This window comes from Monodelphis domestica, chromosome 8, assembly GCF_027887165.1.
Source record: "Monodelphis domestica isolate mMonDom1 chromosome 8, mMonDom1.pri, whole genome shotgun sequence".
Lineage (NCBI taxonomy): Eukaryota > Metazoa > Chordata > Mammalia > Didelphimorphia > Didelphidae > Monodelphis > Monodelphis domestica.
Window position 1 is genome coordinate 186,975,011 of NC_077234.1, and position 15,888 is coordinate 186,990,898.

General features: G+C 42.0%; 1 protein-coding gene across 1 annotated transcript in view; it reads right to left on the reverse strand.

Annotated features, from left to right (window-relative positions):
• Window positions 1-1,388: 1,388 nt before the first annotated feature.
• RASA3 (RAS p21 protein activator 3) overlaps window positions 1,389-15,888 on the reverse strand; it is a 313,259-nt gene continuing 298,759 nt past the window's right edge. The window contains exons 17-18 of the mRNA XM_056808512.1: window positions 7,966-8,219; window positions 1,389-6,080 (exon numbers count right to left, since the gene is read on the reverse strand). Coding sequence (XP_056664490.1) covers window positions 6,005-6,080; window positions 7,966-8,219 — 330 coding nt within the window. The 3' untranslated portion in view covers window positions 1,389-6,004. The remainder of the gene's footprint in view (window positions 6,081-7,965; window positions 8,220-15,888) is intronic.

A 15,888-nucleotide genomic window follows, 5' to 3' on the forward strand; every position in this document is an offset into this window, starting at 1 on the left:
AACTTTGTACTCTGCTTCTAATAGATCTGGACAGCTTTTATTCATGGATTTCTGAAACATGGAATCCCAGGGTTTGCTCCAAACCTATTTTCAAGTATGGCTGCTTATGACACAAGATACCCTATTTCCCCCTATTTTTTAATCAGAGTTTTTCCTAATATTTCTTTTCCTGTTGAGTCAATTCAGTTTTTTTGTTCCATTCTAATCTTCTGGGAGTCTGTTACTTGGGGTAACATTTCCATCTTTGAATCTATTCATTTTCATTCTGATTCCTTCAGTGATTATTTTACCTGCAATTTCACTTTTAAAAAATCTTTCTTCATTTTTTTCAGGTACTTCCACACTTGTGGCCAAGCCGGTCCCCTCTGCCCCCACCCCGGCTCAATTTGTAGTGATTGTAGAGCTACTTCTGTCTACAGAAGGTATTTCTTGATCTGAACTATTTCTTCATAGTTCCACCCCCCTATTTTATCATATTTTAAGTCCTAGTTCTTGATTTAAGACTTTGTTGCTTTAGGTGAGGATCCATTCTCCTGTCATGCTGTTGGGTAGGATGGTTAGGTTCTACTTGATCCTGACTTCTAGTCAATGGGGTCTTGCCACTGATTTTCACTTCCCCTGGAGTGTCTGGGCTCAGAGTACTGGCAAGTTCTAGGGCCCCTCGGCTCAGCAATCTAAGTTCAGAGCACTACGGTCTTCAGGACCCTCTGGAGCATCTCATGTGTGATTATTGTGGGCGTCAGGACTACACAGCCCATCATTGGCTCCCATTCCTGTGGATTGACAGCTCCCTTAGTTCACTACAAGGAGGGCATTGTAGGTTTTGAGGATGCCTGGGGCTTCCCTGGCCACTCATTCCGGGCTTCCTGTGACTTTACTATGGAGAACTGTAGGTTTCGTGTCCTTAGACTGTCTGGTCTGAGCACTGGCAGCCTTGGGGTTGATCTGTGACCACACTGGCGTCCTCAGTAGAGGTGTCCCACAGGCTTCTGGCTATCTCTTAAGTCTTGGGTTGGGGGAAGGCGCTTACACTAGTTTCTCTTTGTATTTCCTGGTCATTGTCTGGCCCGGTACTATTTTTATATCTTTATTAGAGTGCATGTGGGAGAGCTAGCCTTCTTGGTGACCTTTCATCCTGCCATCTTAATGAAAATAATTCTATTTCAATAGAAAGGAAATGACTGTTTACCAATATGAAAGTCATCTCCAAATAAGCGCTCTGTGTACAATCCTACCATTTTATTGAATAGCAAAATAATTTCTTATTCTGGAAATAAGAATAAAGGTGGGAAGAAGAGATGATACCCAATTGAGGCAATTACAATTTGGTCTCACTAAATAGGCTATTGACCTACCCCACTCCAGGAAAGATAAAAGAAATCAACAAGGACTCTTGCTGTTTTTAATTAAGTTTAACCAAGTAAAGCAACCTCTGTTTAAAGACCAGAGGGGTCTAGAAACTTCCTCAGCCAGAAAGCAGATGATCTTGTCCTGTGAAGAAATACAGAATAAAAATGCAACTCTGGATTTAAGTAGAAACTGATCTGGAAAATCTCCTGGAGGAGGATTTTCCTAGAAGACTCTAGACAGTCATTACTTCATAAAATGATGAGAAAGGGTGTAGGGAAAAAGCAAATATAAAGAAATGGTAGTGAGGAAGGAGCTCAGTTAGGTGGCTCAGTGAATAGAGAACAAGACCTGGAGATGGGAGCATCTGGGCTCATAATCTGGTTTCAGAGACTTCCTAGGTGGGTGACCCTGGGCAAGTCACTTGACCCTCATTGTCTAGCCCTGACCACTGTAAGATAGGAAAAGAGATAGTCCACTTTGAGCAGAGGGTAGTCTCTGACAGAGATAGCTGCAGAGAGAGTGAGGGAGGAGCAAGAAGAAAAAACTAAAGGTTCCAGAAGAGAATGCGAAGCTGAGAAGCACAACAAACCACCTCACTTCACACTTCTTCCAGCTGGGAGCCTGTGGGAAGAAGCTGTCTCTCTCTGGAGATGAACTACCTGTTTTTGACCTCCTGGATACCTCTCACTGAACTCTTAATAACAGCAATCAAAGCCACCAGTGGATATTGTGGGCATTTGAAGAAAGCCATCCAAAGATCCTTTTTCAAGGATCTCCCTCTCTATCTCTCTCCCTCCCTTTGTCTTGTTCCTGGACTCCTGTGTTCAAGCTAGTTAGCTTAGGAGTAGGGGTCATCTGACAGTGGACAAGAAGAGGGATCAAGGCTGGGAAAGCCTTGAACCCCTAAACTTTGGAGGGCCAATTTGCCAGAGGGGACAAGTAGTAGGGCTTCCTGTTCACCCTTTTACCCACTTGATTCCCCTTCCCTGTTTGAACCCAAATAAATCATCTGTTACTCTAGATTTAGGTCTGGGTCAGTTTCTAGCAATAATAAAGGGGGCTAAAGATTTGGGGAGGTCATACCTCTCCCTAAAAGGAGGGGGTTAAGCTCTGGATTCCAGTGATCCACAACTGCCAAACCCAAGGAATAGACATCTCTCCTTGGTAGTGGTGTAGCCCCAGGATCCTGAAGGGAACTGGCAGTTGGTGTCCCGGAGGAAACCAGAGGCAGAAGAGATTGGATCTCAAGGGGGGCAGTGTGTCATCTTACTAGGGCTTCCCCTTCTAGTCTTGTCCTCCATCTCCCAGAACCATTCTCCGAGGAGACAAACTCCCTCTGTCAAGGAGAAAGGACTTGGCTATCTTCCCCCCAAAAGGAAGGAGGGCAAGAACAATCTCTCCACCCTCTCTCCCTCCATCCTCCTTGTTCCCTTTGTGTTCTGCCTTGATTGTAGGATGGAAGGCGGGGGCTTAAAAGAAGCCAGTGATTTCCAGGAAATCGTGTGAAGTAGATAAGTGAACATTGACTTTTACTAGGAATAGGCACGTGCCATGTGAAAATCTATTTATACATAAATAAAAGAAAATGTCCCAGAGTATGGCTGGCTCCGGAGAGCAACACGGGAGGCGCGGTGGCAGCATCTTACGGTGCCAGCCGCGCTCTTATCTTGCCGTTCCCTCCTTGGGAGTCATCTGAAGCTTACACTGCCCCTGCTCTGGTGCTCCTGCTTTTCACGGCCCCTGGCTTTCTTCTCTTTCAAGGGGACTAACACACGGCCACACGAAGTCCTACTGGGTCACGATTTCTATCCTAGGTTCCTCGACTCCATGTCACCACCTGGGCTTACGGATCACCCGTTGGAGTTCCACCCGAGACCAACATCCAAGTCCATTTTCTACTGCTTGGATGAAATCTGACAACAGCTGCTCCTCTTTCCTCACAACCAGAAACACCATTGCAAAGGAAATCATCAGGGCCATTCTAGTGAAAACCTGAAGCCCATTTTCAGAAAGAATAAAACCTTTGTTTTAATTGGCAAGTAAAATACATCGCAGATCATTAGTATTTTATAAACAGAATATTAAGTTATAAACCCATGTTAAAAATTGCAGTTCAGTGGCTGCCTAATTGCTGTGTGCCCCAAATTTGATTTTCTGCAACATTTTACTACCCACCCTCCACTATTTCTGTGATGACAAAAAAGTAACCATTTCCCCCACCTAAGTTAAGAGTCTGAGCTACGCTATTTCCAAACAAGAACAGAGAGAAATTATGACGTGAACATCACCGTACTATGAAAACAGAGCCTTGCAAAAACCAGCCAGCCACATCAGCACGTTGCCAACCCATGGAGGGCGCCGGCTTTTAAATGCTCTAGCAAATGGGCTTGATAGGAAGAGGAAGAGGTTTTCATTCGCGTGGGTTTGTTTTGTTTCTGGTCCGACTTGGCCCATCTACCCCCCTGCCCGGCGAGAGCTGCCCAAGAAACCGTGGCGAAGGCTCTGAGGAGTCTTTGAAGAGGACTTAGGGCGGCGAGGGCAAAAGACCTTCGGTAGGAACTGGCAGAACAAAGTTTTGGCACTCCAGTGTCCAAGTATTGTTCAATAATTGGATTTTTCCCCCCTTCCAAACAACCTTTATTGGTATTAGTGAGATACATAGTTTATTTATCCCTCTTTACTGCCGTACTCATAGTGGATGGAGAGCTGGCCTCGGACTCTGGGAGACTTGGGTTCAAGTCTTGTTTCTCATGCATGTTGGCTGTCTGACCCTGATTCTAAGGTCACTTTGCCCTGTTTTGACTCAGGAAGCTCTCTAAGACTACAATTTGGAAAGAAGGTGTTGTCTACATTGGTAGAGGAAGTTCCTCTCCAGGAGGAAATCATAAGTGTATTAAAAAAAATAAAACTGCCACACTGCTCCTCTCCATGGACTACTGAATAGGTTCTGATGCTGGAACACTGTTACATCTTTTTTTTTTTTTAGCAAAGAGTTTGTTTAAAAAACTGTCTTTAAAAACATTAATAAAAACTGCTTGAAAATGTATATATCTTTTTTTAAAATTCCTCCCAAGTCCCCAAAATGGTGCCAACAGTATGGATCCTGGTTTTAAATATTGGGGGGAAAACTAACGCTGTAGCTCTCAGTTTGGATCTCGTGCCAGTCCCGTGTGAGCACATTGTTCTGCTGGAAGCAAGGCAGACCCTTTAAACCAGAAGCTACCAGCAGATGCTTCCCATCTTCTACAGTGTGGCCCGTTCAGGAGCAGCCAGTCTTGCAGTGATGCCCGTCACTGCCAAGGCAGACACTGTAAAGGACTTGGCGAGGATACTAGGATTCCCTATCACTTCCCACCTCCAGGACACTTGCTGGAATTTTTGAAGTTGGCTCTGAACCGACTTGGGCAAAAAAGCTGTGGGCTTTGCTAGGTATCTGCAGAAGAAACTCTGTATCTCAAAAATATCAAGAGTACCCTCGGATCTGGATTTCTATGAAAGTTTGCATGTTACAGCCACAAAACTGATTATTCAGCTTAAAAACAACCCACGAGAGACCCTTTTCTCCAGCCTGCCCCCTACATACTACACAATGACAGGCTACTTCAGAGGAAGAGGAAGAAGAAAGAAGAAAAGAAGAAAGAAAGAAAGAAGGAAAGAAAGAAAGAGAGAGAGAGAGAGAGAGAGAGAGAGAGAGAGAGAGAGAGAGAGAAAGAAAGAAAGAAAGAAAGAGAAAGAAAGAAAGAAAGAAAGAAAGAAAGAAAGAAAGAAAGAAAGAAAGAAAGAAAGAAAGAAAGAAAGAAAGAAAGAAAGAAAGAAAGAAAGAAAGAAAGAAAGAAAGAAAGAAAGAAAGAAAGAAAGAAAGAAAGAAAGAAAGAAAGAAAGAAAGAAAGAAAGAAAGAAAGAAAGAAAGAAAGGAAGAAAGGAAGGAAGGAAGGAAGGAAGGAAGGAAGGAAGAAAGAAAGGAAGAAAGGAAGGAAGGAAGGAAGGAAGGAAGGAAGGAAGAAGGAAGAAGGAAGAAAGAAGAAGGAAGAAAGAAGAAGAAGGAAGAAGGAAGAAAGAAGAAAGAAGAAGGAAGAAGAGAAGAAAGGATCTTCTTAACTTCACTGAACGTGTTAAAAGCGGAGTGTTACAAAGCATTTCCTAAGGGACTACACAGGTGGGTGGAATACTGTACAGTCACGGGGAACAGCAAAACTGCACGTGAAACAAAAAAAATACACAGCTCTAAAAATACTGCTGCCTCTCAACGAAGTCCACAGCAGCAGGCTTGGCTTCCCAAAGGCGGTGGACTGAAGGAGCTTTGTCAAGGCGAAGCCCACGCAGTCTCGATCATTGAACTGATCTCTAGATTCCCAAGGGACTGAGGCAAATTCAAACAATGACCACAAACATGCCAGGGAGGCAGAGTTCGGTCGCCTGGCCAATACCAGGTGAATAAAGTGCGTAGCCGCTATTCTAACCGTTCTCAGAGAGAGGGAAGAACAGTAAGTCTCAAAAAAGTTCCGTAAGCTCGGCTGGTTATCTACACATTTTCGGACATGCGGATCCCTTTCCTTGCTTGCTTCGTCTTTGTGGACTTGTTTATTTTCTTCTTCCAAGATCTCAGCTTCCCTCCTCCAATCCTACTGCTCCATCCTGGGCCATCCTTCCAAGTCTAAATGGAATGCGCAGAAATCTCGGATTGCTGTCGGATGTAACTCTGGAAGCTCTTGTCTCCGATGGGATGTTCTCTGTAATAGACACGGAGAGAAGAGGTTAAGTCTTTCTGGGCTCTCGGGTGGGAAACAACTTGTATCCGGGGATGCTCAGTGATACTTTCTGGAGTTAAGGTGGACGCATTGAGCTCTCTAGGTTTCCTCATCTGCAAAGTGAGGGAGTTAGCACTTGAGTTTAGTAGATCTCTCCAAGGAGAAATTTATAGTATGGGGTTTGGGGTCAAAAAATCAAGTCCAAGATGGGGTGACCTGGAATAACACTGCTTTGTACAAAAATAGGCCCCCCAAAATAAGGCTTTTTTTTTTTTTTACTATTACGTGGTTAGAACTCACTGTCTTCAAACATCCATAGAACAAAATTAATATCACTTGGTAGGGGGCAGCTGGGTGTCTCAGTAGATTGAGAGTCAGGCCCAGAGATGGGAGGTCCTGGGTTCAAATCTGACTTTAGACACTTCCTAGCTGTGTGACCCTGGACAAGCCGCTTAACCCCCCTTGCCTAGTTCTTGCTGCTCTTCAGTCTTAGAATTCATCTTAATACAGAAGGTTTTTATAGGATTTTACAGAGGAACAACCCCTGTATTAAATGGGAGTCTAGAAAGGGCCCAGATTCAAATGAGAACTCTGCCCCCTTACTCCCTTTGAGAACCTAAGCAACGGAATCATTTTGTTTTTCAGTTCTTTATCTATAAACTGAAGGAGTTGAACTAGATGACTTCTAAGGTCTCCTTCAATTCTACACTGATGATGCTCTGATTATAATGCAAAATTCCTTGTTCATTTTTTATGCTGGTCCTGCGGCTAAGAGAAAGGAATAGATTGAGAATTTAGGAATATTCCTTCCCATGAAATGGCCCCCTGGTGGTCTCTGAATTAGTGATGTTCTCTTCTTGAGGAACACCACAGAAATTCACAGAATGAGCATCCTCCATGAATATCCACAGAGCAGAACCCAGAGTTAAGGCTCAAAAGCCACAAGAGCAAAGAAGAGCAAAACCACCACCAACGACATAAAGTAAGCTTCAGTCCAGAAGGTTCCGGCTTTGCGGGGGCAGGGAGAGACTTTGTCTGCCTGGGGGATTTCCTTGGCACCGTTTGTGTGCTCTTAGAGGGTTTTCCCAGGGGTGTGGAGGCATTGTGACTGTTGCTTGGTCAATTGCAACTCTATAGCAGAAGCAAGTTCTTCTCAGACTCCAAACCCAGCTTCTGTCCACTATAGTATATTGATTTTCCCCTAGGATAAACCATAAACCAGGCTCAAGAAAACAATCATTAAATAGATGAATTGGGAAGATGCAGGTGCAAGTCCTCTCTGTAGTCACTTAACTGCTCAGAGATACGCTACAGATGCGGCGCCAGGCTGCATCCCTGGAGGGAGTTTGTAGACTGGGAGTTCTCTCTTACAAGTGAAAATGAAATTCTGTCGTGCACACTAATATTAACAATATTAATATAATATTAATATATTATGTTAATAATTTATTACTAATATATAATAATATAATATAACTAATATAACAATAGTCATTGTTCTCTCTACGTCATTAAATCTTGTGCCTTCCAAAAGTAGTCTCTTTTATGTGTTTTCCCTCATTCAAATTAATACTGATATTCTCTTTTCCTGAGACTCCATCGCTAATGTCTTGGCATGACTGGTTCCCTTATCCGCTGGGTCTTTCCCATTCTCATCAGAGAATGGAAGTCATTGAGAAGGGCAGATAAAAAAAAAGGAGTTTGGGAACAAACCTAAACTGAGTCCAGATTCATATGAAGGATTCCTATTAGTTCTGAAATATACCCATCTTCCAGAATTTCCCCTTTTTTGTCCAAATTATATCACCCAAAGCAAATCCATTGAATTCATGGTGGTAGAGAGAATGGGCTGTCATCCTCTACTTACTGGCTCCCATATTTTGTCTTCTTGAATTTATCCCTTTTGTATTGGGCGTGCTCCTGTTCTAAAGCACCAACACCTGCTATGATTTGCTTTAGTGTTTTATAAGTTTCCTGAGGGTCGTCAATGATGAATGTTGAATACTCTTCCTGCTCGGGTCCATCGTAGACAGATTTACTGCCACAAGCCTCTGTAGAAAATTCAAAAAGAGTGTCATGATTGATTCTTTGTCTTGATGCCATATTATTAGCTACATCTATGATTCATATATGTGGAGTCCTAGAAGTCCTAGAAAATCAATTAAAGAGTTGTTACTATGGGGAAAAAAAAAGAAAATGCAAAAAGAGGAGAGAAAGGAAAGTTAGGTTAAACAGGGGAAGAAAAATATCAAAGTTCAGGGACCTAGAATGAGAGAGCAGGAAAATACACAGATCACAGGGTTGTTTCTAAAATTACATATAGCTAGGCAACATCCCAGACTTTACACATTGGAATTTAATATTTTTTCATTCATTCATTCATTCATTCATTCAGTTATCCATTTTTTTCATTAAGCATTATAGAGTCAGAAATTCACAATCAGTATGGAGTGGGGATACAGGGTCCCCTGTAGATGCCAGGTCACCAGAAAGAGCACGTAATGAACTCAGGAATATGATGTGACCAGGAGCAAACAGTTCCTGATAACCACAGATAAAAGATGGCATGCATGTTTCATACTCTTGGGATCTGCATATCTCATTGACAGATAGCACCCAACCTCTGGCTCCCTTCTTCTCAGCCTCCTGCCCTCTTAAGTCACAAGTCACCTCAGAACCCTCCCCGCCCCTCCAGTCTTCTGCCACATGTCATGGAGTCAGCCCTCCTATGAAACACATATAAATCAATTTTGTTATTTTGAAGATGCAACCTCCATCTTGCCTCCTGGCCATTTGACTTTATAATAAATCTTTTTTTTTTCCTAAAGATTTATCTGGGTCTGGTAATTCCTTAGGTGGAAAACTCCTCTTGAGTTAGAATTGCTCTCCCATAAAATTTAGTTTATAATTTCCCAAGGACATGCCATTCAGAAGAGTGAATTGGTCATTTATACATAAATATCAAGCGGAAATAGAATGAACAAACAAGCTTTGCCACAACTCACTGTATCCTAAAACATTATACAATGTCCTAGGAAAAGATATAGGGGGGATATGGCAAAGATAGCTATCTGAAAGGGAAATATGCTGTCCTACTCCCACACGAAATGAAGATTCATCCATATGAAATGGAGATTCATGGCTTCATTCTGAATTCTGTTTTTATGCCCTACTGTGTGTGTGCGCATGTATATGTGTGTAAAACTTCTTTCTTAGGCACTTAAATTAAACTTTTTTTTAAAAGAAGATACTTAAAAATTTGGGAAAATCAAAATAAATATACACATAAAGTAGTATATGGGACAATTTGGTTCATAGGATTTAGACCTGGAAGGGATTTAGAGATCATTAATGCCAATTTCCTTGTTTTACAGATAAGAAAATAGGAAATGAAGCAACTTTTCCAAGGTTATACAGGTACCAAGTGCCAATTTGGGCTCCAAACTCTCAGTTTTCTAATTCCTAATCTAGTGCTCTTTATTTGAGAATGAAAAATTAAGATGGGAAGAAAAAGAAGACAAGAAGGAGGAGGAGAGGGAAGAGGAGAAGGAAAGAGGAAAAGGAAGGAGGAGGAAGAGGAGGAAGAAGAGAGGGAGAAAGAGCAGAGGAAGATAGAAAAAGGAGGAAGGGGGAGAAGGAAGACAAGAATGATGAGATGATGGTGATGATGATTGATGATGACAATGATGGGGACTTGCAATCATTTATCTACCAGTACAGGCAGGATCCCCTTTGAGAACCAATCTCTTATTCATGCCCTCCCCTGATTTCTCATCTATCAGAGCAAACAGGAGAAGTAATCATAAATTTAGTCGAGAGGACTGTGCTGGTTTTGCATCAGTCTCAGTGGACCCATGAAAAGTAGCCAGTGATGAATGTCATCTCACAAAGAACCAGCACACATATTTCACACATTTCTACTAAGTACTCTGCACTACTTGATATATGTGTTACTCTTCAACAGAAAGGGTAATCAGTAATTATTTACAAAAAGAAAAAAGTTTAAAGTATATTGGCAAATGAATTTTGGGCACAGACAGAAAGTTTTTTTTTATGCAAAGAGAATTTTTAAAGATTTTAGAATAAAAAGTCTCTAAATAGACACACAGCTTAAAAAGGAGGGGGGGGGGGTTGTTACAACTCTTATGCTTTTTGACTAATCCCAATAAGGAAGAACAGGGGAAGATTCTAAAGAGCCCAACTGTGATTATAAACCAGTTATCTAGGTTTGAAACTCAGGTATAATGCTAGACTCCCCATGCTTTCTCATCCCCAGTACCCAATTAGTCATTAAATCCTGTCATTTCTACCTTTATAATATCTCATAAATGCCCCCTCGTCCCCTGTGATACCACCACCAATCCACCCTGGTCTAAATTCTCATTCCTTCATGTCTAGACTACAGTAATAAGTCTGCTGGTTATTTTTCTTCCTTCAAGTTTATCCCTACAGCTGTCAAATTGATCTTCTTAAATTACTTCCTTATTTGGTATATTCTAGGGCAGTGTTGGCGAAGGTTTTCAAGTTCGTGTGCCCAAACTGCAACTTCAAGCTGCCTGTGAGCCTACCACATGCAAAATGCATGGGGCATACAAAAAAAAAAATGTCCTTGGGTCCTGAGAAGAGGGGGAATGGAGCAGCTCTCTCTGTGATGGCTGGGCACACGTGCCAATTCTTCGCCAATGCTCTTCTAGTGGGTCCCTATTTCCTTCAGGATCAAATGTCCTATCTTCTGTTTGGCTTTGACAACCTGGTTTTATTAAACTCCAAACTGACCCTTGTCCTTGACAGCTTGTCTTCAAGGAATCCCTTTACTGACCTTTTGTCCTAAAGTGACCCATAAAACCCCAAGTACCTCTTGATTACTTTAGATAGGATTAGCAGATAGAACTAAGTCTTAGGCACCCTTTTGTCTTCCAAGTTTCTTACATTAAACCTAGGTCACTCCCAGCTATTCCTTTCCTTGCCTCCACATAGACAATCAGTGTCCCTTTCTTTCCTAGACTTCCTATATACAAAAGCTCAAGTTCTTCAGCTGAAGGGAAATTCCCATTCATGGTGCCATTTTCCCAAAGTCCCAGAGCTTGCTCAGGGCGGTGTTGTGGGTGGCCATGAAAGGACTGTCTCCCTGGTCCTGATGAGAGACATGTTCTTTGTAACTGCTCTGATGGCTCTGTGTTTTTCCAGGTTAACAGTTTATAAACCCTTCATAACTTGGACCCTATTCCTACTTTTCCAGTCTTCTTACACCCACTCTGGAATCCACTAACACCAGCCCCCTTGCTTGTCCTCACAGAAGACATCCCACCTCTTAATGTTGGACATTTCTTCATTTGTTCCCCTTGGCTAAAAATCTCCACACTTCACTCACTCCCCCCTTTACTTCCCAGCTTCCTTCAAGTTTTAGCTAAAGTCCTGCTTCCAGCAAGAAGCCTTTCCTTGTGTCCACTTTAACCTTACTGCCTTCCCTTGAAGATGATCTATAATTTGTTCTGCATCATTTCATTTGTGCAAAGTTGTTTTTTTTTAACCTTTACCTCTGTCTTAGAATCAATACTAAGTATCTGTTCCAAGGCAGAAGAGAATAAGAGCCGGGCAATTGGGGCTAAATGACTTTCCCAGGGTCACATAGCTAGGTCAGATTGGAACCCAGGACTTCCTGATCCTAGGCTTGATTCCCTATTTACTGTATTACCTAGCTGCCCCTATAGTTGTCTACATGTAGCCTTTCCCATTTGACTGGAGCCTCTTGAGAGCAGGAGACTGTGCTTGCCTACCTTGGTGTCCCCAGCTGGTTAGCATAGTACCTGGTACCTGGTAGGAGTTTAATAAATGCCTGTTGAGAGAAGCTAGGTGGCTTGATGGATGGAGATCTGGGCATGGAGAGGGTAGGTCCTGGGTTCATATCTGGCCTCAAACACTTCCCAGCTATGGGACCCTGACTTAATTCCAGTTGCCTAGACCTTACTGCTTTTCTGCTTTGGAAGTGATATTAATATTGATTCTAAGCAGGAAGATATAAATAACAGACAAATAAATAAATAGATAAATGCTTGTTGATTTAATGATTTAACTGCAAGCCAGGTAAGTTTAGGTTTTAAAAGAAATCAAATCCAACTTTACAGAAAAGGCACCTAAAACAAATATGAAACATACAAACCCAGAAAAATGGTGTCCAAAATGATCAAGCTCAGCTTGAATTGAGACTTGGAAAAAATCTAAATGACTGAGGGCCCTTAAAGGGCTCAGTGGATTGAGGGCCAGGTCCAGGGACAGGAGGTCCTGGGTTCAAATATGCCTCAAACACATCCTGGCTGTGTGACCCTGGGCAAGTCACTTAACCCCTATTGCCTAGTCTTTGCCACTCTTCTGTCTTAGAACCAAAACACAGCATTGCTTCTAAGATGGAAAGTAAGGGTTTAAAAAAAAACCATAAAACAACAAACTAAATAATACCTTATCCCTGTAAAAAAAAAATGGCAGTGGAGAATGTATGCACATACACATGCACAAACATCCTCAAAGCACAAATATCCCAGGATTCACACCTGGAAGAGATTTTAGAGAATTCTGCGTCCAATTCCTCCATTCTACAAAGGAGATTCAGGAGGCCATGAATTGCCCCAAGTCAAAACTTGTACCAGCCAGAATCCAACCTTCTGATTCCGAATGCAGAGAGCTTTCCAATGTGCCACCCTGTTCTTGTTTGGAGTAAGCCAGGGAACAGGGAAATGGTAGGAACCATTGTTTGGGGAAGAGGCTATAGTGTTCATTGATGCCGGAAGGCACGATCACTCGACAATGATTTCACTTCTGTGTTATCCACCAGGGAGAATGAACATCAAACGGGAAAGGGCAGGATAAACACTCTTGAGAGGCAGCTACAGCACAGGAGGGAATACAAGATGGGAAGGAGGTGAGGTGGCTAAGGAGATGGAGGGCTAGACTCGTTGAGAAGCTCTGGGTTTGAACTTGAGCATCTTAATGGCAGCTGACGCACAGAATAGACTGGAAGACAGAAGGTTCGGTGGCTTAGAATGTAGAATGCTGGACTTATCAAAAAGGTCTGATTTGAATCCTGCTCTCCACCCATCAGTTGAATGATGCTGGGCAAGTCATTTAACTTCTCTCAGCCTCAGTTCCCTCATCTGCTAAATGGGGATAATAGTAGAAACTCCTTCAAAGGGTTGTTGTGAGGATCAAATGAGATAATATGTGTCAAATGCTTTGCAAACATTAAAGCATTAATATTTCATCATTATTATAATTAATGTTATTGTTATGGATACCTTGTCACCTTAAATGAATTTAATTTCTCATGGCCAGAAAAATATGGCATCTTAGGTACCAAAAGAATTTAGAATTGTGATCATAGAATGACTCTCTGTAATCTTGGACCAGACTCACAGGTACAGCTGGAAAAGACCCCAGGGATTATCTGGTCCAGCACCTTCATGTTAACAAAACGAGGTCTTGGTGAGATGAAATGAGGTGTCCAAAGCGACACAGATGGCAGTGAAGTGGTCTCCCAATTCCCATCCCCCAGTGCCTCTATCCCATAACCCTTTCACTGATCATGGAAAATAGGAGTGCTGATCGGAGATGAACAAATATTGTTGCCATTTTTAGAAGAAGAAGAAAAAAAGGCAGACAAAAAAATAAAACAAAACACAAAAAATCTGATGGGGCTCTCTATAAAAACTCTATAATTAGAAAATAAAACCCTTATTTTTCATCTTAGAATCAATACTGTGTATTTGGCTCCAAGGCAGAAGAGTGGTAAGGGTTAGGCAATGGGGGTCAAGTGACTTGCCCAGGGTCACCCAGCTGGGAAGTGTCTGAGGCCATATTTGAACCCAGGACCTCCCATCTCTAGCCTGGCTCTCAATCCGCTGAGCCACCTAACGGTCCCCTATAATAGATTATTAAATGAGCTTATAATAAGCATTGAAAAAAGAGGAAATAATTGTTACACACTGCATAGGTTCACCAGGAACAACACCGGTCTGGCCTCATTTGCCTTTTCTGACATACCATTTCTGTAAAACTTTTGATATATTTTCCCCAATGCCACTGTGGGCAAAGAGATACACGGGTGGATTACGATGCTATTGGGCAGATCTGATATGTGTTGGTCATTCGCTGCTAGAACAGAGGGTTGTCTCAGAGAGTGAAGTAATGAGATGGCACCGGCCTCCGTCTTGCTCAACCTTCCTGACTCCAAGATGGAAGGTGAGGGTTTAAAAAAAAGGAAAGTATCTATGCATCAAAATAAATGACATTTTTGCTATATTCAGCAATGGTCAGACCCTATTGGGAATATTATGCCCAGGCAAGCTTGCCACATTTTTATGCATCCCGCAGCATAAAGAAGCGGCGTGGCATAGGACCACAAATCCATAAGAAGGGCAACATTGGTGACGGGCCTGAAAATCATAAGAGGAAGAGTTGGGGAAATGGCCCGTTTCATTTGTAGAAGAAAAGAGCTGATATTACGGTGTCCAGCATTTATACAGAACTTTGAGGTCTGTAAAGAACTTTTGTGTATTACTTCTTTTGATCTTCATAACTCTGTGTGGAAAGTTCTATCATTATTCCCATTTTATAGATGAGGAAACTGAGGCAGGAAGTTAAATGGCTAGGCTATTAAATGTTCAAGACCAGGCTGGAAATGAAATTATGCTGACTCTAAGTCTAATATTCTATCCGTTGTGTCAATAAGATAGGCGCAATTCCCATTCTATCCAATTAGCCGCCTAAATAGGAAAAGGACTTTCAAATATTTAAAGAGGTTTTGATAACAGGAATTTGACCTATTCTGTGCAGCTCTCTAGTGGGGATCCAGGGCAAACAGGTGGAAGCTATAAGGGAAGCTGGTTATGTCTCAGTAAAAGGAAAGACGTGGTAACAATGAGATAATACAACAATGGAAGGAATTGCAAAGGGAAACACCCCGGGGACTCTAAAAGAACTTGAATGAGATGGAAACTAGAGAATGAATTCTTGCATCTCACTGGACTAGAGGAAAGATTCAAATTTTACAAGCACTGAAGCATCTGCCATATGTCAAGCACTGTCCTAAATGCTTTACACATTTTTCAGAACAACTGTGGAAGGTAGGGGTCATTATTATTCCCATTTTACAGTTGAGGAAACTGAGAGCCACAGAGATGAAGTGACTTGCCCAAGGTCCCACAGCTAGTAAGTGTCTGAAGTCAAATTTGAACTCAGGTCTCTCTGACTCTGGACCCAGTGTCTATCCATTTAACCACTAAGCTGCCAGACATGCCATGGAGCTGGCCCATTAGCTTCTTAACCTTTTTTGTGTCAGTCCCTTTTGACATTCTGATGGAGTCTTTTGGACATTTCTCTGAAAATTAAATATAAAAGATAAAAAGATAAACCAATTATACTGAAGTACAGCTTACAAAAATGTCTTTTTAAAAGTTCAAAGAACTCAGGTTAAGAACTCTGATCTCTTTCTAATGTAAAATTCTGCAATTCTCGAATCCTCTGTGTTAAATCTCTTCTAAGGTCACTTGTAAAAGGACAGAAAAGTTTCATCTGCCCTTTTTCAAATTATTTAATTTTTTTTGAGCATTTCAAAGTCACATAGGATGTTTTAAAGTTGCTTTCTGCCTTTTATTATTGGGGATTGTGCTCTCCCTGGTTCCTCCACCCCTTTTAAAATGGAAATCAAAAGAAAGAAACCAGTTCCTTCCTCTCCCTCTCTCTCTCTCTCTCTCTCTCTCTCTCTCTCTCTCTCTCTCTCTCTCTCTCTCCTCTCTCT